The 21,579-nt window shown below is 36.2% G+C and overlaps 1 protein-coding gene across 2 annotated transcripts in view; it reads left to right on the top strand.

Annotated features, from left to right (window-relative positions):
• GRB14 (growth factor receptor bound protein 14) overlaps positions 1–21,579 on the top strand; it is a 58,725-nt gene that overhangs the window by 12,251 nt on the left and 24,895 nt on the right. The window contains exons 1-2 of one of the 2 annotated variants that reach the window (XM_014880895.2): positions 3,227–3,331; positions 20,944–21,100. In XM_014880895.2, the coding sequence (XP_014736381.1) occupies positions 3,269–3,331; positions 20,944–21,100 (220 nt within the window). In that variant the 5' untranslated portion in view covers positions 3,227–3,268. Of the gene's footprint in view, positions 1–3,226; positions 3,332–20,943; positions 21,101–21,579 lie in introns of those variants that run through there. The other variant, XM_088168136.1, reaches the window with a different exon arrangement.

Consider the following 21,579-nt stretch of genomic DNA (forward strand, 5'->3'; position numbering starts at 1 on the left):
TATGTTGGTATAAAACCCTTATTGGAGTTACTAATTTACTAAGGGCAGTTCAATTCTTGCCCACTCCATTTAGTCACCCTTTCTTAAGTGGCAAGAAGCAGAAGTGGTTTATATTTTGAAGTATCTAAAAAGTATCTGCACAATGTTTTCACAACTGTATCTGGTAGCTTAGTGACAAAAATAGGAGTGAAAAGCTGCATAAACATAGTCATTTCACAAGGCTCTTAAGCAAGTGAGCTGGATCTGATTTCCTTCCTGTCCACCAGCACCAGCAAAATTCCTTGCAGACCTGCCATGGACAAGTGAAATCTTTTATCTGTAGGGAAAAAAAAGTGGTTATATATGTATTTCCTTGAAGGCATAATTGGCTTTCAAAGCCTTCTGTATCTCACATTTATCAATAGAACTCCTCTTGACTTTCACATGATGAAGTGATTCTGCAAGGCTTGCACTTGTTTTATTCAATTTATTTTCTTTAATATGTGTTTGTGAAATTTAAGAAAAGAAAATACTCCATGATGTTATTTTTGGTGCAACCATATTTACTTTCACTACTATACATAAATTACTGTAATATTTTTATTTAAAACCTAATCATTACTTAAATATTGGATTTTTATTGCCAAGTCAAATGCAGCACTTAAGTTTTTGGTTACTTTCTAAGTGGGTCTGGTCTGTTCCTCTGGTTGGAAAAGATACAATACAAATAATTTCACTGATGAAAATAAGCCTTTGCTTCACCTTGCAGACAAATGGGTCAATTTTATTCATAGAGCAAAAAGCTGCACATGCTTTCAAGATCCAAGGACCTTCAGTACCCGGGGGTAAGGAAAAATGGCTTGGGTTATTTTTGTTTCTTTCCTAGTAAAGTCATTAATGCAATGCTGCAAGTTCTACAATCACTATTGCCCAAACATTTTTTTCATAAGATCCAAGGGAAAAAGAGTAGAGGGAGGTTTTTGTTCTGGTGCTACAAATACATGCATGTCTAATATTCCTTGAATAAAATGCGATGGGATCGGGCTCTGGTACCACAAGGTTTTTTTCTGACTCTTACAGCAAAATTTTGGAGCTGTATTATAGAATTTTGAAAACATGCTCCCATAGGAAATAAAAACCGTGTGCCTGAAAGGTAAAATCCTAATTGCAAACACTTGACATTTATCGTAGCTATCTCTAGTAGAAAAGGATGTTAATTCCAAATGTTACATAAGTAGCACTTTAAACTTGATCTCAGAAATACTTTTTTATTTTATCAAGACAATCATAAAGATTTTGGACTGTAGTTGGACAAAAATAAAATGAAATAAATACCTTCAACCAAAAAGATTAGTTGCTATGGATCTCTTGCTGCTATAAACTGAATGTAAAAGGAGTCAAAGTTAAAAGTGAATCTTTATTATCAGGCATGGAAATGGGTTATTTGATAATAATGCTGTATTTTAATTTTTTAATAGTTTTATTAGAAGCTCTTTTTTTAAAGCAACAAGAAGGATCAAATGTCTGTTTGTAAAGAAATTCTCTTTTTGACTTGACATCAATTTCTTACCAATTTTTTTCCATCCTGTGTGTCTTAATCAAGGACAACAGGTTGTGAAATTTTAGGAAAATATTTATCTTTGCTTCCTATTCCTTGGCAGTATTTTATTACTATTTGAGAGCTGCTGGTAAAATGCCAGTGTAATGCAGGTTTTAGTTTTTGGAGGGAGCTGTATTTTTTGTATTTATGGTGTTTGCTCCTCTTGTTCATCAACAGAACTTACTTCAACACTACTGATTGTAGGGTTTGAGGAAGGTGATTTAGCATGAAAAGAGAGGCTTTGAATCCATAGATTGTGAAGTATCTCATTGGTGCCAGAGACTTGTTATATATTTGCCACCTGTAAAACTCAAATCAGAAAATCACATGAAATAAAATTTATTTTTAACTTGTCATTGTAAAGTTTCTTATGTCTTGGAGATGAGACTTTTTTTTAAGTACTTTGGGATTGCTACAAAGTGTTCTCACTTCCAGTTACTGAGAGGGGGAAAAAAAACCCCTATAAATATGATCTAGTGAAATTTAGTATGGATTATTGTAATATTTACCAAGTCAGTCCTGAATACTTCTAGGACCTATACATCAGATGTATGATCAACAATACACTTGCAGTGACTGCCTATGAAATACAGTAGCCTGGATATCTGACATTTTATTGTTCAAGATGCTATGAACACTTATTTCAAATAATTTTTTAAATGTCTGCAATTTTCTGCTACGATAGGCAATGTTTCTGCCGAGAACTGCTTGGTCAAGAGTTATGAAAGAAATATCCAATATCACAGTTCTAACATCTGTTTAATAATTTGGTTTACAACAGGAATATTGCTTAGTCATACTGCATAAAAGCAGAAAAAAAATCTGCTATTAAGTGCATTATGAGACCTCTAAAAAGATTATGGCTTGCTTTATCATTTAAGCATTACAAAATGTTACCTTTTTTTACAAAGAAGGAAAGAAGAAACCCAGATTTTCTTTGTCAAACAATGTTAATGAAAGCAGATTTGTTATGCAGATATTTGATACATAAAATAATTACGTGAATGAGGGTGACAAAAACTTGGGTTCATAAAACAGTCTTAAATTTCACTCCTTGTAGCATTTTATGTGCCACTTTTTCAGGTCTTGGTTGCATTGGAAATGTAATTGCATTACTTAAAGTAAAAGGGGTGTTTTGCTTCTGCTTTGACTAAAGGTAGTTAAGAATCATATAATTAAACTCCATGGATTCATTAAATCTATTCTTACGCTCAGTTACTTTTCTGAACTCTAAGATCAGAAGCACTGAAGAATATTTTGTTTCCCTGGAAAAAGCCAGAGAAAAAGCCCCAAGACTGTAACCACTCAATGTGAAGTGTTAGAATGTAGTCTTTTTTAATGATTTGGTTTTGTTTTGACAGTAAAGACAAAGCTCTGAGTGATAGAAATGTATGTTGTTCTGCTTATTTTTATAGCCAGAGATAGTGTGGGCATTTCCAAGGACAGAAGAGAAGTTTTCAAGCTCTTTGGTTGGTTGATTTCTAGTTTGTCCTACCCCAGTGTGTTCTGTCATTGGCTTTGAGTAGTACTGAATTCACATAAATGGAATGACATTTACTAGAGCCTTAGCCTTTGTGCTGACTCTCCAGTATTTAGGTTATGAGGAATTAGGTTTCAAGAAACTAACTACTTTGTTCTGCTTCATATTATCACCTGGATGAAGGTGGGCAAGTTCTGTGAAAAGCAGACATGAGTTTGTCTTCCAGAAGAGTAACACTGCCTGCAGTTATGCCAATAACTCTGCAGAAAAGGGTATGGCTTTTAAATCAGTCTTTTAATTCTGACATTAGTATGGGTTGATAACAATGCTTAAACATGGCTATATTTATTTTTTCACTTAAAAAATTGCTCTAGTGTAATAACAATGTTTCTTTTCTGATAAATGTAGAAATTTTTTATTTCATTATGTGGAATATGTTTGCTTATAAATATATATGTATCCATAATTGAATTTTTTTACTGGTGGTCTTTACTATAATTTTGTTGCTATAATTTTGTACTTTTTGCAGAAAATTATTTTTCTCACAGATTAATGTAGTTTTCAAAGTGTCATGATTGCATTAAAATATGCCTCTGTTGAAAGCTATGATATTGTTCCTAACAGAGGATTACTGGAGTCTGCTTCCACAGATTTTCCATCAGCCTTAAACACAATGTGCTTTTTCCTGACCTTTTCTGGCTAATGCCTTAATAGTGGATGGCTCATCATGTATTTTGGGAATCAGGGTGACACTGTACAATGTTTTTCCATAACCACTGTAGCTTGCCTTTTTTTTGTTGTTATCTCAATAAAAAGTGCAAGCAGTGCAAAATGATTACATCTGTGTGCACTAGGATTGCCTAGAGTAACTCAATGCGTTGGGGGTATCTGTGAAGTTAAAAATACACACGGAAATGAAGTACAGAAATAAGACTCTCTGCTGAGCCAGATATATTAATTTATGAGAAGTTATTTCAAACAAGCTGTAAGTTATTAATTATTTCGATTTATTTTGTAAATGTGTAGATATTTTTCAAAACCTCATTGCTGCATAATGTGCTTTACTCATTATTAATAGACTCTTCTCTTACTCAGTGGCTTTTAATGTACCAGCATTGTGAAAAATTAAAGTTCACTGAAATATTACTAAATAGTATTAAATGGTTCTTATGAACAGTTTATGTGGAATGCAGCCTGTACTTACAGCATTGGTCCTGTAGGACTAAAGAAGTATATAAACACATAATTTTTTTTTATTTGGGATATGTGGTATTCATTTGTATTATTTCATTGTTTGAGTTGGAAGGGGAGCCTGTGAACATACAGTTTTATTGGGATTGATTGGTACAGATTAGATTATGCTGCTGGTTTACTAGCACAATAATATACTACTTTTCTGGTATAGTAACTTTAACATTTAGATACGTGCAAGATGTGCTCTTACACAGTATTATCAAACAATTTGCAATATCTCTGTTACACTTCTCAAAAATACTCCTTTAAAAATTGTGGTTTAACTTCTCAGCTCTCATCCTCTCAATCTTGTGGTTATCTCCCAGTCTTCTCTTCCTCCCCCTAACATCCCTTAAGAACTCAAATCTTCAGTTGTCATAGTTTGGGGTTTTTTTGTCTGGGTTTTGTTAATTGTATGTTAGGAGAGGAAGGTCTTTGTTCTTGCAGTGTGTAGTTCTGTTAGACTCCTCTGGTATGCACACAGCAGTACTTGGTGCTGTGTGGGAGGGGAGAGGTGTAACTTTGCTCAATCTAGCATTCCGAAGGCTGGGAAACTCACTTTTAACTGTAGTGTGTATTTCAATGGATTGGGGTTTTTTTTTATGTTGAAAGATAATCATTCTCTGAGAAAATACAAGAGTTTTTTGACAAATTCACAGTAAAATAATTTTCTGCACATTCTCTCTCATTTTTTTTCATGCTGTTATCAAATTAGCTGCCAACAGTTATTGGCTTTACTTCTCTTTATCTATGCACTTTGTAAGCCCAAAATAAAATTAATGGAAGCAGTAGGAGGAAGCAGCATAGGATGTTGCCTTAGGTAGGTAGCTACTGGGTTGCATACTGTTACAAAAAATTCTTGAAGGCATCTGTCCTCACTGAGGTCTCACTGTGTGCCAAATTTAATAGGCTTGTTAAGGCTTGTGATGGTTGTATCTATGCATGTAGAATTCCTTCTGGAAGTATCTTTTATTTCTACTGAAGGGGCTTTGTTATTTCTGTAGCAATACCCTTACTTTCTAGAACTAGAATACTGGAGGAAGGGAAGGCAGGAAGGTAGGCAGGAAAGAGCCATGCTGGTAAGGAGTGCCATATGTGCATGTGTAAATTTGTTCGTGTTTCTTATGGACATTAGAACCTTTGACTTAAAGTGTAATTTCTACTTTTTGAAAAAGTAGGATTTTTACATTAATACTGCAAAGTCAAGAGAAATGTAAACATTAGCTCATGGAATGCTGTTTTAGAGTATCATTACAATCATTACAAATAATTGTTTCTTAAATTAATGGAATAGGTAATTGTATAAGAAGTCTAGTTTAACCACAATACTGCAAAAGTTGCAAGTCTGTATATTTCCATCTCACAGAAGGTAAAATTTTGCATTGTCAATGTGCTAATCTGACTGTTCTGCCAGCTTCTTGAACACTTAGGTTTTCTCATTTTCATTCAAAATGTCTAATATACTTTGTCCAAAGTTATTTTATACTTCCTGTTTTAAAGTCTGATATGAAGTACTTATCACAGTTGATATGTTTTATTATTAAGTAATATATTTTTAACTAAAGCTGCCGGGCCTTGTTTAGGTTCCAAGGGGTCTTGTAACACAGGTGGGAAAATTACATGCTTAATGAACATGGGAAATTATGTATATTGAGTGCTATCACAACCAGATTTATAGTATGTATAGACTAGCCATATACTTAATCTAACTCAGAGTAAATGTTTTTATCTTCTGTATGAATAACTTTGTACGGCTCTAAAAGTACTTAAAAAAATTAGACTTGAAAGGTTATAATGCATTCAAGACATTGTTTTACTGTCAAAGACCAAAGATTTCTTCAATATTAACACTCACAGGTCGATTAGATTTGTTACATGGTGAGTAGAAGACTTAGGCAACTTGCAGTTTTTTTCCACAAGAGCTGAGAATTTCGTAGCACACTAGGTCAGATGATGTTAAAAAGCATTGTGTACATAGTCAATATGTATTGACTGAATAATTTCCAGCAGTTCTTGAAGAGACTGTGTAGTGTCTTTAAAATGGAAGAAATATTGATCAGAAAATGAAGATATGATTTAGATTGCTCAAATCTAGGACTGGTGTAAGCATGCAAATTTCCAAGATGCTCTTGCATTTTTATTCCGTCTATTTTTCTGGTCCAAAATCACATGCTGCTTTAATCAACACTTATCCCTCCCCCAAGGAAAAATGGTCACTTAAGCCAAATTGTACTGAGAATTAGTAATGTCTGTCTGCAAGGCTAAGAGCATGAAAGTAATTTTTCAGTTTTGCATTTGGATCCCTGAGAGGAAAGGCCAGTGTGCTAATCCAGGAATTTTACATAAGGCACTTTAAGTGACATGATAATGGTGTCATTAAATGGATACCTTTTATGAAATTACTGGATGCAGACCAAGCATTCATGTATGAAACATGTCTTCATAAAGACAGTTTGAAAAATAGTAATTTAAAAATGCAGAAACAATGCCAGTGCCCTTTTTTGTCTTTCATACAGTAATAGAAATAAAAGAAATACAATAATAAATCATATAATCCAAGACCAGGTTGAATGGGGCTTTGAGAAATCTGGTTTAGTGGAAGGTGTCCCTGCCCATGGCAGAGGGATTGGAGTGAGATGATCTTTGAGGTCCCTTCCAACCCTAGGCTTTTTAGGATTCTCTGATTCTATAATACAGTAATAAAATGTTTCTTTAATACAGTCATATAAGGGCAGCATTCTGCAAAGTTTTGAAGACAGCTGAGAGGTGTCTTAGAGACAGAGAGAGTGGGAGATGGACTTGAGTGGGCTTTAAAGGCTTTTAAAATGTTAAGGAGCAGTGGTCAGAAAAACTGTAGTGGTTGAGGTGAAATTTTTGAATTTAAAGTCTTTATTCAAAATGGAATATTTTCTTAAATTAATTATTGAGGGATCTGAGAGAAGGTAATGGGGATAATCAGAGGTAAATCATTAGGGTTGGTGTGACTGGAAATTCACTACAGAATTATGTCTTAGACATAATAGGATAGGATAAAACATCACAATAGGCTGCTTCTTTATCTGCAGAGTTTGTTACAAATTGAATAAAAGTTTTGAGCCAGAAAAAGAGTTGAGGAAGTTTGAGAAGGAGGAATATATATGGGAATGGGAAGAGACCCAAACTGAATTCAGAAAAATAGTAGTGTGTTTTTTGAAAGAATTTTATGTTTAAGATTGCTAGAAGGCCAAGCTAGGATGTAGGCTTACAGAAAGGTCTTGCCACCTTTGTGTATCTAACACATGCTAGGATAGATACAGTTTGTTTGGGGAGATGTGGAATTCCTGCTTTCTTCTAATACATAAAACTTTGTGAAAATAGCTTTACAAGTATCCACCTCAGGGCCTTGTTTGAGGGAGCATGCAACTTCCATATTAGCTCTGAAAGGATTTATCAACTGCCTAAAATTCAGTCTTCTGCTGTACAGTGCTTGGAGATAGTAAGTTATCTGCTTGTGACAGAGGATGAGGAGAGGCTAGTGATTCCATGATGGATGATGATAGGGAAGAAGGAGGGTGGCAGACCAGCATTTTCAGTCATTGTGGAAGAAATCTGCTTAGATCCAGGGACTGTTTAGGAGAGAGCTACTCACAGAGCCTCCTCCAGGGAAAGTATTGCAGCACCCATCCCCTTCTTTATGACGTAGGCCAAATAAATCTAGATCAGAGCCTATTCTTGAAAAGAATTTTAGAACAATTTTTGCACTGCATATGTACTCCTTATACTCAAGCAGGCACCTAAAGTGGATTCTGGTGTAGCCATCATATATTGGTTGACCAGTTCCTGCTTTGACTAGCACAAAACCAGTGAAACTTCCTACTGTTTTTTATTGTATACAAAAAATTTTATTTATGTACAAAAATGATCCCACATGTATAAATGAAATCAAAATCAAAACTTTAGCAGTCCTTATGGTTTAGGTGCAGGCAGGGAAAGGGAGGTTCTTTTTTATCCTTTGAGATTCCAGTCTCTACAAGCGATCAGATTTTCCAGAGTATTTTGTACACAAAATCATCAGTGATCTTGAAATTTAAAATGTAAAGCACCATGCTGCATAGTTACCATGAAGGATAGATAGAGATGTATGTGTATATGTGCCCGTGAGAGGGTGAGTATTAAGTTCACAGAGCTTTTTAAAAGTCTTTTAAAATCTCAGTGGTTTAATGCACTTGGCTATTGTTTGTCCTTTGTATAGTTTGACAAGGTTTAGTGATACAATTAATGTTGCACTTCATCTCTTCTCTGTCTTCAGTTCTTGAACAGATCTTTGATATTTTTTTTCAGTTTCTTCTTGCTTTCTTTGAACATCTTCATACAGTAACCAAGGAAATTGGCAGTGTTTAGTGCCCTACTCTGCTCATAATCCTCTTCTGTGGGAAGAAATCCTTTGGGAAAAAAAAACATTTTTTTCATCAATTGAAGAAAGTGCTTGGCCATTTTCTAGCTCTAGTACTTTAGTCTCCTCTTGAATAAATTAGGCTTCAAGAAGTCAGAACTTGACCTTCAGACAGTGTTATCTGGCCTTGAAGTATATCAATAGCTATTTCTGCTAAAGTAAACCCCATACTGATTATGCTGCACTGCTGCATGTAAAGAGAGACACTCAACAAACAGCAGACGAGGTACTGGTATGTCTTATGCAAAAGATCAAATTTCTCTTACTTATATGTCTGTTACATATTATTTTCAACATGCATAAGCTAGTGCCTGAAAAATTAGAAAATTTTCTTTACTTTTGATAAACTGAAGCTGCATCAATGAATGCAAAGAAAACTTGTCACAGTGAACCAAGGAATTATTCATATTTAGACATGCTTTCTTCCTCATTTTCATGCAGTTGCTATAGGTACTGCCCATGCCCCATTCCTCTTCACTCCTAGTTTTTCTGCCTGTTGGTCAGGAGCAGAGGCAAGACCAACCCAACAGAACAAAGACCTAAAGGACCTTAAGGACCTAAAGAAGTTGCAACTGTTTGATCATGTATTTGGTTTGCATGGCAAGGTTTTGGTAACAGGAGGAGGGGGGGCTCTACACAGGTGGCTTCTGTGAGAAGCTTTTAGAAAGTTCCCTCTATGTCCAATAGAGGCAATGCTTAATATATTTAAGAATGGAAAAAAGGTTGCTGTGCAACTGCAGCAGAAAAAAGAGAGAACATTTGAGAGGAGTAGCCCTGCAGACACCATGGTCAGTGGAGGGAAGGGAGGAGGTGCTCCAGGCACTGGAGCAGGGATTCCCCCACAGTCCACGGTGGGGAAAGGTGATTTAAGATTTAGTTTTATTTGTCATTGCCTTTCTGTGGTGTGATTGATAATAAAACTGGTTTCCCCAAGTTGTCTGTTTTGCCTGTGATGGTAATTAGTGAGTGGTGTTTCCTGGTCCTTTTCTCGACCCACAAGCTTTTTGTTACATTTTCTCTCCTCTGTCCAGCTGAGGAGGGAAGTGATAGAGTGGCTTTGGTGGGCACCAGGTGTCTAGACAATGTCAACCCACCATGGATCAAAGTGTCCCAACCGATATAACTCTGTTGTAACATGGGGAATTTTAGCCCAGTTCCAGTCTGTCTAAGTCTCTTACACTGGTAGTGACTTCCTAAAATTTTTGTTTTGATGTTGTCCATATTCAGTTGCTTTCAACCCTTTATTTATGTTTACATTATTTCAAGGCCAACCAGCTTTTCACAGTTTAAAGTAGTTATACGAGACAGATGTACTCTGCTGCAGTACAGTTTATAACAGATGCCGTGGGAACAATACAAAGCCAGGTGAGTGAAACTTTAAGGTACACTTTCGAAGAGTACACGTCCACCTTCTTCACCCAGAGTTGACAGGCTCTTGGCATATATCTCATATTTCATCTCCTTTTTCTGTTTCTGGGAGATGCAAGTGGCTGTCCTGGACTGTTGACCAGTGTGTTCACTAAAACTCATGCTTGGGCATCAAAAATGATGGCTTGGAGAGATATCTTTGATTCCTTTCTTTCCCAGGATTTGGACATCCCTGCAGTTGCAACTTGCAATTGGTGTTTTTGTCAATACCTTTTTTGTTTGACACCTCTAAATTCAAATGAAGGCCCGAGACCTGGGAGGAGATGTTCAGTTGACACCCTTAATGCTTTTCCTTTATTTTCTACTAGTAGCCTCTTTTTTTCCCCTCCCACTATTCTGTAGTGCATTCCAATTTATTCAGTCTTTTTATCACTCTTGTTGCCTATTGTATCATTTCTACTGACAACCTTTGCCCTAACATAGTGTTGTGCTCTTTTTTCGGACCACTTGGACTGCTTTTCTGAGTTAGTCATTCACGTTCTCCTAGAGGTTAGCAATTAAATAATATCTAGACTGAATAGCAATTGGAGCCCTCCACTTGTCTTGTATTAGCCTGAGAGACAGGCTTCATTAGCTCATCATACCCATCAGCTGCATATGCAATGTCAGCCCCCAGCGTTGTTGTTTTTCCTTTGGTCCTCTTGATTGTAACTTGTTGGATTGGTTCTGTCACCGTCTTTCTGGGTATCCTGTTTGACAAGACTTGTAGGATGATCATAACAGAAATAAAATGCATACATTTATGGTAATATGAACGTGGCTTGTGTGTGGGCAAGTGAAGCAGCAGCCAGACAACCCAGCTGACCTCTGAATGCAGGGTATCACAACAAGCATCGAGATGGGAAATGTGCTGCTGGCTTCTCAGCTTTCCTGTATGATTGAAGACTGCTCAGTCTGCGTATCTCATTTTCATTTTAGAACAAATGATTAGAGGCAAACATTATCAAAACGGACTACATATCTGAAATTATCACCCCCTTTTAACTACATCACCCACTTATTATCTTCCTATTTCACTTTGTTCATTTGTTTTAGTCTGCTGCACTCGGTGATTATTACATTTTGCTAACAGTTACAGGGACTGGTTTCCATGCCCAGATGCCTTTCATCTTTTTTTCTGTTCCTTTAGAGGTTTAGATTTGCCAACAAAACCTGCTGACAAATCTGTAATAACACAACAGTGTATAGTTGAAGGTTTTATGTGGTTTGAGTAGACTTACTAGCTTTACTGCAGGATTTACTCTTTATTTGGATTTTATGCTTTGGCCAGAGGGAACAATGCTATGTGAATAAAAAAAAGATTGAGAAGTGCTGAGAAATAAAATGTTCTGTCAGAATACCTATCCTACAACAGTTAAACTTTGCTCTTATGTTCCACTGATGACTAGAAACAGATACCCAGGTATGAGAGTATTGAGCTGGAAGGGTGTTAAAATCTGACCCAGCAAAGCAAGCTTTTTAATCATATACCAAGTGGCAAACTATTTCAGCATTGTAAAACAACCATTTATTACAGTGGGTTACCCTACATGGCCTTCGTCATATTTGCTCTGAACATTCCTTGTACCACTCTAGAAATACAGAGAAAATTTCCAAACTGTGTCTTCTTTAGCTAAAAATCTAAACTTTGCTTTGTCTTGGAGTCTACATTATTTTCTCCTCTAGTGACCTTCAGGGGAATGTACAGTAGATATAGCTGATGATAAAGGCATTCTTCTCTTTGAAGCTGTGTTACAGTTCAAGCCAAAACTTCTGTTTAAAATGGCCCAAGTGAAAGAGAGTTTTAAGAAAAAAATCTGTTCTCCTTTTTCTTTTTTCTTATTTAAAAAATCTATTTCAGGGCTGCTGCAAAGGAAATAGGAAGCTAATTGGTCTCTTAACAGTGTTATTCAGAGACTTGGTCTTTCTCAATTTTGCAAGAGATCTGCTCTACTGAGAAACCAGCAACATGGTGTGAAAAACCTGGTAGAAACAATAGGTACTTCTTTTTATAGCTGGTATCTCTTCAGAAACATAAACTGCAGCCAGAACGCGGCAGTAACAGATTTGCTTTCTCTTGTGCTGGAACACAGCATTCTATTTATCTCTGACAAGCAAAGGATATGTTGGACAAACTGCACTATTAAATACAGAAAGCCTCATTTAAATAATGTTAGTGCCTTGACATAAATAGGGACAAGCTATACAAACATGAGGCTGATAACATTTTGCCCTCATCTTCGTTGTACACAGAAAACAAAGATGAGTGGTTTATTTTAGTGGATTTGTATTTAAATTTCTTTCTTCCTCTGTCTTCAGACATGACTTCTTTGGAAAGTAGAGTAGTACATGGATAATTTCTACCATGTTTCTAGGTTTGAGGATAAAAACACTGATGCACTTGTAGCTTTTCTCATTTTCTGTTCATTTTCTATCTGAAAAACTTTTTTATAAAAAATAAAATACTGAAGTGCCTTCTTAAGTCAGATTCTTCCTCCAGTATGATTGTTCCATCTCTCTTTTTTAGTGCAGTTATTGGATGTTTTTCCATCTGTCTATGGTAAGTGCATTCTAAATATTGCTATTATATGTAGTAAAATGTAAACCTGAATATTATTATTAAATATATAAAAACTATTTAAAGCTAAGACTTAGCAGGCAGTGTGGAAACAAAGGACAGAAGATAGTAATTAATAAGGTTAATAAGCTGATCACCTCCACTAAATTAACTTTTAAATTAATGAAGAAAAGTTCATGTGAATGTACATTTTTATTAACCTGAATACTCAAGTTTGGTCTGAAAATTAATCTCTTTAAGCCAAACAATAAGATTTTTGAACTTTTATCAAAAAAGGCCTTGGTTTGAGGGCAAAAACTCTTAGCCATTACCAAGGGGATTTTGGTACCTTGCTGGTTATTTTAGCAATCTTCTGTGGATTTCATGAGAAATAATAAGGAAGCTCTGAGTGAAAATAATGGGTCATAAAGCACGTGTGCATCCAGCCTAAACAACTGAGCTGTGTTGGGTGGTCTGTTTGAGCTGAACTCTATGGAAGAGCATTGTGATTCCAGCACTAAGAAGTGCTGATGCTTGGCTTGAGGGAGCACAGCCTGTGTACTCAGTGGTTTGATTACCTTAGTGTCTCAGCTGAGTTTTAAAATTACTTTCCCTTGCATAAAGAATTTTACCCAAGTTTCATTAACAGAAATTTCACTGTTAATTAATTTCTTTTTAGTGGCTAGGAAGGTGTAAAATTCTCTTGCCTTCCTGATCATCCACAAATTGAGTTTAGATTAACTGGAAAGCCATGCATACTGTGTTGAGGAGTTGAGAAGGGACCTATGTTGCATTAGCTCTCTTTAAGTGATAGTCTTAAGAAGAAAGGAATAGGGAGCCATTTACCTTTCTCAGCACAAAGAAGTTTTGCAAATAGCCTTGTGTCAAGTGTTAATGCATAAAGTTAGCATTAATAGTATTGTAATGAAAAATAACTAAGACTTATTTTTATCAAGGCTGGTAAGACATGGTTCTTTCATTCTGATTTAAGGGTTAATATGAGTAAGACCCCAAAATTACCTGATTATAGACAGCTATTCTAACAATGAACTGTGCATTCCAAGTTTATCTTATTTTGTAGTCTCTTTCTTCATAACTGTTTAATTTTTATTATAGCTCTTATTTTGAAGGACTTGGAAAAGGTTATTGATGTCAGTCAGTGTGAACTGCATTACCCCACTGAGATTTTTCAGAATTATGATAATTACTCTAAATCACTCTAGAAATTGCTATGAACAAGATGGAGAAAAGTTTTCATAAATTTTTTAGGTTTTCTTAGGTAATGTTAGTAGATTCTTTCTTAGCTGCCTGGTGATAGGCACTGATGACTCACAAATTTACAAAGCAATACCCCATAGTTAATCTGCTGCAATAGCCCTTGGGCTTTTCCAGTTTTTCAGGTCTGAGCAGAACTTTATACTCAGTGCACATCAGATGAAGTGATAGATGGAGCCTAAGCCTCCATTTCTACTGGTGCTAGGATAGGCTAAGATTTGCCATTTCAGTTTCTTTAAATGCTAGACTGTATAACCTCCTGTTAAGTATTTGCCTTTTTATTTCCAGCCTTCCCTCCATTTAAACTGACAATTTTATTTCACCTATAAAGGCTAGATCTGGGAACCTATTCTTCCATATCTGTTGTGAATAATTAATGCAGATAAATGATTTAGCTTCTCTGCGGTGTGTTTATCTTGTATAAGTGCTCCTTTGACAGCTTAATCATTTGGCAAGTCTGCTAATTTTCTTTCATTTCTGCTGTTCCATGGAAGCATAGTATTTGAAATTTTTGCTGATAATATTTGAATTTCCTCACAACTTTCTAGTTATTTACACACATCTTAAGAGTTGTATTTGAAGTATCTTTCATTGGCTTTCTTTGGAATCTCCAGTGTTTGAAAAAAATTTTGATAAGGTAGATTAACTTGAGACTCTCTATTTAAATAAATTGTTTGATCTCCCCCTACCTTTCCTTATAAATAATGTACATTCTTTTTAAGGAGTTTGTTGTGGGTTTTACTTCTGTAGATCCCTTTGTATTTCTCACTCCTGATTTGGTCCTTTGAGGTAATGGCTGTTGATGGTGATACATCTTCAACTTTTAATCTGTTTATTACTGCCATTCCTACTTACAGGGTGTTGAACAGTGTTGCTGTTGCTATTTAATTCTTCAGTTATTGTAATGTTTTGGGCCAAGTGTCATCTGATTATCATATAGTTTATGAGAATCTCACTTACTCCTCTAAAAGTAGTTGTACTATGTCCTAGTTGTACTAATTGTCCAAAATGTGGCAGTGACTTTCTCTAGAATTTGCCTTTTTGTTCAGTTTTGTACAGGGAAATGAAATCTTCTTCAACTATTTTATTACTATTTAGAACTATATTTTGTTTCTGTTGACCAATATGGTATAACAGAATGTATCAAATTCAGGATTAAATAATGATATTTGTATTGTAACTTCCCTGTTGTGTCTTTCAAGTTCTGTTTCTCTTCAGTTTTACTGATGTTGTCTTTGCCATGATTGCATGTCATATTATCCTCATCCTGCCATTTTTTCCAGTATCATGATGCGATTGTCATAACCTTTGTTTGAAAGAACTTTGCTGGTATATTTTTATGTGAAGCCTATTACAATTTGCATAATTCAACCTCCCTTTTCATCATACTACATATTTACACATCTAAAGCAGGAGTCATGTGAGGACGTGTAAGTGCTTTACCAGTCTTAATGAGTTCAGTGTTACCTTGCTGTACAGAAACAGATTTCACTTCCCCTGCCCCGTGTTGTAAAATTGAGTGAAACTGGGGGACTAATGCTGACTTGCCCAAAGTCAGGTGGCAAGTATGTCTTTTAAAAGTAAGAATTGGACCTTTTTGTCTGTAGGTAGTATGAAGTATTTTTTGTTACTTCTTTGCATTGCTCTTCAGTTTCTGGTTTTGGTGTAATTTATTCATTCCTGGCATGGACTAGGTAGGGCATGGAGTTTGTACCAGGAGTCTGAAGGAGGGGAGTGGCTCTGGGGGCTGTGTAATAGGGACAGTTGCCATAGTGCCATAGTAAATACAGTGCCGCAGAAGATTATTGCAGAAAATAAGTAGAAATTGTTTTAATTGATAGTATATGCATACTTTTAATATGAAATTTAACAAGTTTTTTAGTACCTTCTAGAAGAATATTTAGGTCTAAAAAAAATATATGTTTTGAGGCATTGTCTTACACTGGAATAAAGGTTGGAAATTAACATTATTTTTGCTCTTTGAAATGTCATTTTAAAAAAGGTTCGATTATGGAAAAAGTGAATTTTTCGAGGCTGTGGAAGAAAAGGTGGACAATCTTCCTAGACTTTGCTCTTCCTTTGCACTTTGGTTTGATTGCAAGACAGAATATAGGAGCAGTGTTCCTTCTGCCTCTTGAAGCTATACTGTGTTCCAAATAAGAAGTAAAGATATGTACAGGTAGACATTGGATGCACCTTGTTTTAATGACAGATGTAGATTTCTGGAAACTGCGTGAATCTTTTTGGCCTGGAAATCTTCCCTTTGGAGGAAATACTGGAAGCTGACATTTTAACTGTAGACTGGGATATTTAAAGAGAAAGTCTTGCATTCACAGTTGATAAAGAAAACAGTAAACTTTACTAACGAGCTGTTTGTTTCTAACAGTTGTGATTAAACCTCTTAAATATTTTTATGAATGCAGAATTTTGCTGATTCTCACTAAAACCAAGACAAACTATTGCGAGAAGTCATAAACCAGTTTGAAATGCTAGAAGTTTCCAAGCGCCTCTGTTGTAGTTAAAATACACTCCAAATTCCTCTACCCTTTGCCAATATCAATAAGCAAAAAATTTTGTCTAGCAGGCAGCAGGGTTGGGAGTTGCAGAACAAATGCTGCAGGCAAATAGCCTGATTGTTAACACTACAGAGAGGGGTTAGCAGAGTATCAGGCCAGCATTTCAGAAGAAGTATGACACCCTGGAGTGTAAGACTTTTCTAAGCCTGGTTTTGCATACAATAATCTTGCATTTAACAAAAATGTGACTAAAATTATAATGCAAGTACAAAAATGTGCAGTGTTTTATTTGGGGGGAGGGGGGATTAATTTTAGAAATCATAAGCTAAAGTTAGGTGCTTTTATCTTTATAAATAAAAGTGGCCTGATTTAAAAAAAAAAAAAATACCCACCATGTCAATGGCTATACAGAAGCATTAAGAATCATATAAATGTCAGGTCATATTGGTGTAGGCACCTAAATATGGAATCTGTGTGCTAGTGGTTCTTTTTCTGTGGGTTCTACCTGGCTTTTTTCACACGTTAGGACTTTGGTTTGAAATTTTAAATTCCTCAGTGCAGGGCATATGTTTGTGCTGTTTCTGCAGATTGGAACTTCCGAAACAGATGGCATGAAGATTCTGAAGAATCAGACTTGGACACCCTCTCTTAAAAGTCTATGAACACATTATTTAATTATTGTAGTGGAGATGACGGTTGAGTGGGAAAGAAGACTCGGGGGAGTAGAGTCCAGCTTTGCTTCTCTTGCTCCTCCATCCTCCCACACTGCTTACCTTATGTGCTCTTTTACTTATTCTTTTAAACAATTGCTGTATTTTTGCTGCTTCTGGTTCCTTTTTAGTGTAAAATCCAGGGTCCTCTTTTTATTTTCCTTTATTAAATATTTGATTGTATTTTTCAACATTTATTTTACATTCTGAGTTCATTTGATTAGTGAAATATAAAAAAATAATATATTTCATTATGAAGCAACATTTCTTAAAAAAGTAATTTGTGGTGGGATAAAGATGCATTGCACATAATTCTGGGACCTTGGCTTCTTTTTAGTATATTGAAAAACTGAAAGAGAACATGTAGGAATGCTGTACCTCTTTGCCTTCTCCCACAGGCAGTAAAAATGATCAATGCCTGTCATGCTGAGCATGGTGTTTTCCTGTTATAGGAAGATCTTGGACCTGGCTTGTTTCTTACTTCCAGTGACTTAAATAGAAGCTATTGAGGTGTTTCTTTTTCCAGCTTTGGGAAGACCTAAAATCTCCTTGTATTTATAAACTACCCCGGAAAGATTTCAGTGCTGCTGATGCAACTTTTTCTGCCTTACTAATCGGTATAGTCAAGGGCAGAAAAACAGCTTGCTTTGGAGAAAAGTTTGAGAGTGTAGGATAATGAAAACTCTAATGAGAACTTGTTCTCAATTAGCAGCTCTTTTCTTGTGTTATACTTCTCAGACAAATTTTTCAGGGAAAAAAATGGAAGTGGAGATGACTGGTCGGTCAAATACATGCTGAGAACCACTAATAAAAATAAAGTGATCACTCAAGCTCACTCATTTCTATAGCAAGTCAGCAAAGCTGCATCTTTACCATAGCTCTGCCACCCTTTAATTCTTAAAGCATCTTCTATTTCTAGGAAGAGAAGTATTACAATGTATTTCCAAGGAAAAATCAGATTTTAAGTTTGTCCTTTTTCATCTGGTCCACTCCCCTTTGGAATAAGTGGATTCCCAGCAATCTTACAGGAAACTTTGCTTCAGACCCAGCACTAAGTGCTTACTGAGCAACTTCTAATTTAAAAAACCCTCAAAGATCACTCTGTGATGAGATTTATACCAATTTGTCAAGCAAAATGCGTGACAGAAGTTGATGACTATTAGGTGACTTGTCTCCTGCTGCATCTTAGTCTCTTGCAAGGAAGAGAAGAAGGTCACAACATCTGTGTTTTATAAGGTACCCCCTCATAGCTATGAGCTGGGGTGATGTGTTGTCCTAGACTTGAGCAGGATTTATTTCCCTATACTGAGAAAGCTGAGTGAGAATACTCACAGAGAATACAAATCGGTTTTTAGTCTCTGTTTTTTTTTGTTTTTTTTTGTTTTTTTTTTTTTTTGTTTTTTTTTTTTTTTTTTTTTTGTTATGTTGTTTTGTTTTGCTTTAGCTGAGCTCCAGTAGTCCAAGGCCACCTCCAAGGCTTCCCACTCCCTGAGCTGAATGGCCACAGGCAGCTCATTATCATGACTTGTGTTGCTGTCTCCAGCATTTTAAAAACTCTTCTTCTGTTTCTCTAGCAATAAGAGTGAAGTCATCTGCACTGCGACTCTTAACCCTTTTAAAAAGAATTTCTGTTAAAATATCCGTCAAGAGCCTCAGCATGGGCTGTACGTGCTCTTGCTGTAAAATAAGCATATCACTGAACTTGATGAGTGCCTGGGGAAAACTGCAGTTGCTGCTCTGTGCCATGGAGTCCCTAGCCAGCATGCTCACATGAATTCCCACCCTGGCTTTATTGCGAGAATATTAGGAAACAGAATAGAATATTTCAGCTGGAAGGGACTTAGAGCAATTGTCAATACTTGGAAAGTTGTTTCAATTCTTTCCTTTGCTTTCACCTTCTCTGCTGTCTCTCTCCTTTCTGGCATTTCAACCTGTAAAATTCTTTAGGTTCAGCCTGACACAGACTTGCTGGACAGACTAATGAAGCTGTCCGTGACCTTCAGTGCTGCCCAGAGCAGGACCTCTTTTAAGGTGATGGAATGCTGTTTCCTCTAGTCACCCCTGCAGCCCTCCATCCCATTCACAGTGCACCCTGCCAGACACATCTTTTGATTTCATCTTTGATTCATTGTAAATATTGCAGGAATTTAAATAATTCATCCTGGTTTATCCTGAATGGCCAAACATCATTTCTGTGTGACTGGAGTAGGACTTTGTGTGTGTGCAACCAGGCTCTACTGCAAGCAGGCTGCATTGCTGCTGATCTCTCTTGCTTAGCAGTGGGAACAGTGCCCAAGCACAGACATCTTCCAAAAACAGCCACAGCCATCCCCCATGGCTGCTTTGGCAGTATTGAATTCAGTAGCAATGTGGTCCTTGTGCCTTTGTATTAAATGGAAGTACTGGGCTGCAGCTTAGGCCCGTGGAAACACTACATCTTCTTTCTCTGAGGTTTGCCTATTTCCCTTTAAAGTCTCAGCTTTGAGGTGGTTGATTCATGAGCAGGGAGAGGTTTTTCAGCACTTTAGGAGCATGAATTTAATGTTTGCCAAATCCCGAAGATTGGTGTTGTGGCAAGGATGGCTGAATATTGTGTGGAACTCTTGACCTGTCAACATTTATTAGGTGCAATATTAAAGCAAATTATGGATTCATGCTCATTTAATGTGCAGAGCCAAAGTTTGGAACCAAACTTCTGTACCTCTTTAGTTCCACTAAAATAGGTATTTGGAGTGGAGTAAGATCATCAATGTGCTTTAAAATCTCGGAATGGTTTACAACTTGAGTGCTTTTACCTTGATCTGATGTTTGGAAAACATGAGTGAGATGACTTGTTTTTTTAAAATTATTTTTGGATTTTTTCTGTTGGTGAGAAGATGCAGGTGGCAGGAGATACAGTTGGAGTTCCTTGCTCACTTTCCTACCAACTTCAGCACAAACCAGAGAGGGAGCCTCCTTGACAAGTTAGGATACAATACATTGTTGGTTGTTTGTTAGATGCTTGAAATGAGCATGTATTGGGTAAGGCAGCTGTTAAGAATGATTGACAGTAACAGGCTTGTTTGTCTTTCAAGTGAGAACTTCTACCTTGCTGTTTAATGAGGAGTTTACAATGATATTTAGGTTTTGTGCATAAATTTCAGGAGAGTTTTGTCTTGCATTCTCATGAATATGGATAAATTCAATAAACTGAGAGGAGTATTTTGTCAGTTAAAAGCGTCTTGGGCACCCTTTAAACTGAGGATGTGTGTTCAAGAACTCCAGTTCTTGCTTGTCAAAATTTGAAGCCGCTCTGTAACATCTGCTGTTTTATTGTCTACAGAACTGTGAGTATCTTGAGTCTGATTGCCATTCTCTGAACTAACAATCTTTATCAAATCTTCTGCAGTTCTACAGTCACAGAGTTCTTGAGTTTCACCATTTATGCACTGTGGTCTCTTTTTCAGCTTACTTAAGAATGTACTGTTTCACTGCATTTAATTATCTGTCTATTAATATTTACTTTTAAAGCTAATGCACCAATCTGTCCAGAGTCCTGTGGCAAGGGATATCCAGTAGCCAAATTTAGAAGTGGAATATGATTTGTTTGGCTGTTCTGTTCTCAATTTTGCCATTGCTCTAGAGAGGAATGGCTGTCTTTCATATTGCATGTGTGGGTTCTTGTCTCAGTCATGAAGCTGAGAGAGCAACATATATGGAGTAACCAAAGCAAAGATTAAACTTACAGATATTTTAGAGTTTTTATTTATTGCAGGTAATCAAAGTCTATAGTGAAGATGATACTAGCAGAGCTTTGGAAGTACCAAGTGATATAACAGCCAGGGATGTGTGTCAGCTCTTGATATTGAAGAACCACTATGTTGATGACCACAGCTGGACTCTGTTTGAACAACTTACCCACACAGGTTTAGGTAAGACTAATAATATATAATGATATCATGGTAAATAAAGTGTTTGGCTTTCATTTTCATTTGGAAGTACAATTCTAATAGAAAGGCTTGCAAACAAAATGATATGAAGTCTTGTGTGAATTTTTTCTTTTTGGGGTTGTTTCTTCTGATTATTTTTGAAAGCAGAGGTATAAACTAGATTTTTTTCATGGTACATTTGCTTCACACTGCTTGATCTGCATCTGTAAAAACGATTTGGAAGACACTAACAGAAAGTTCTCATTGCAAATTCTTCCTTGCTCTACATTGCTTTTCTCTGGCAATTCTTCCTCTTCCTAGAAAGACTTGGGCTATTTTCATTGCAAATAAAATCCTGTTTGTTCCCAATACACCTTTGTGAAATATCTGACATCTGGAACAGAAAGAGGTTACACAGTGCTGCTTTATCTTTACTCTAGGACTTCGTTTGCAGAAATAATATCAGAGTGGGCTGTCAGTAT

Source organism: Sturnus vulgaris, chromosome 7 (assembly GCF_052056855.1).
Source record: "Sturnus vulgaris isolate bStuVul1 chromosome 7, bStuVul1.hap1, whole genome shotgun sequence".
NCBI classification, from domain to species: domain Eukaryota; kingdom Metazoa; phylum Chordata; class Aves; order Passeriformes; family Sturnidae; genus Sturnus; species Sturnus vulgaris.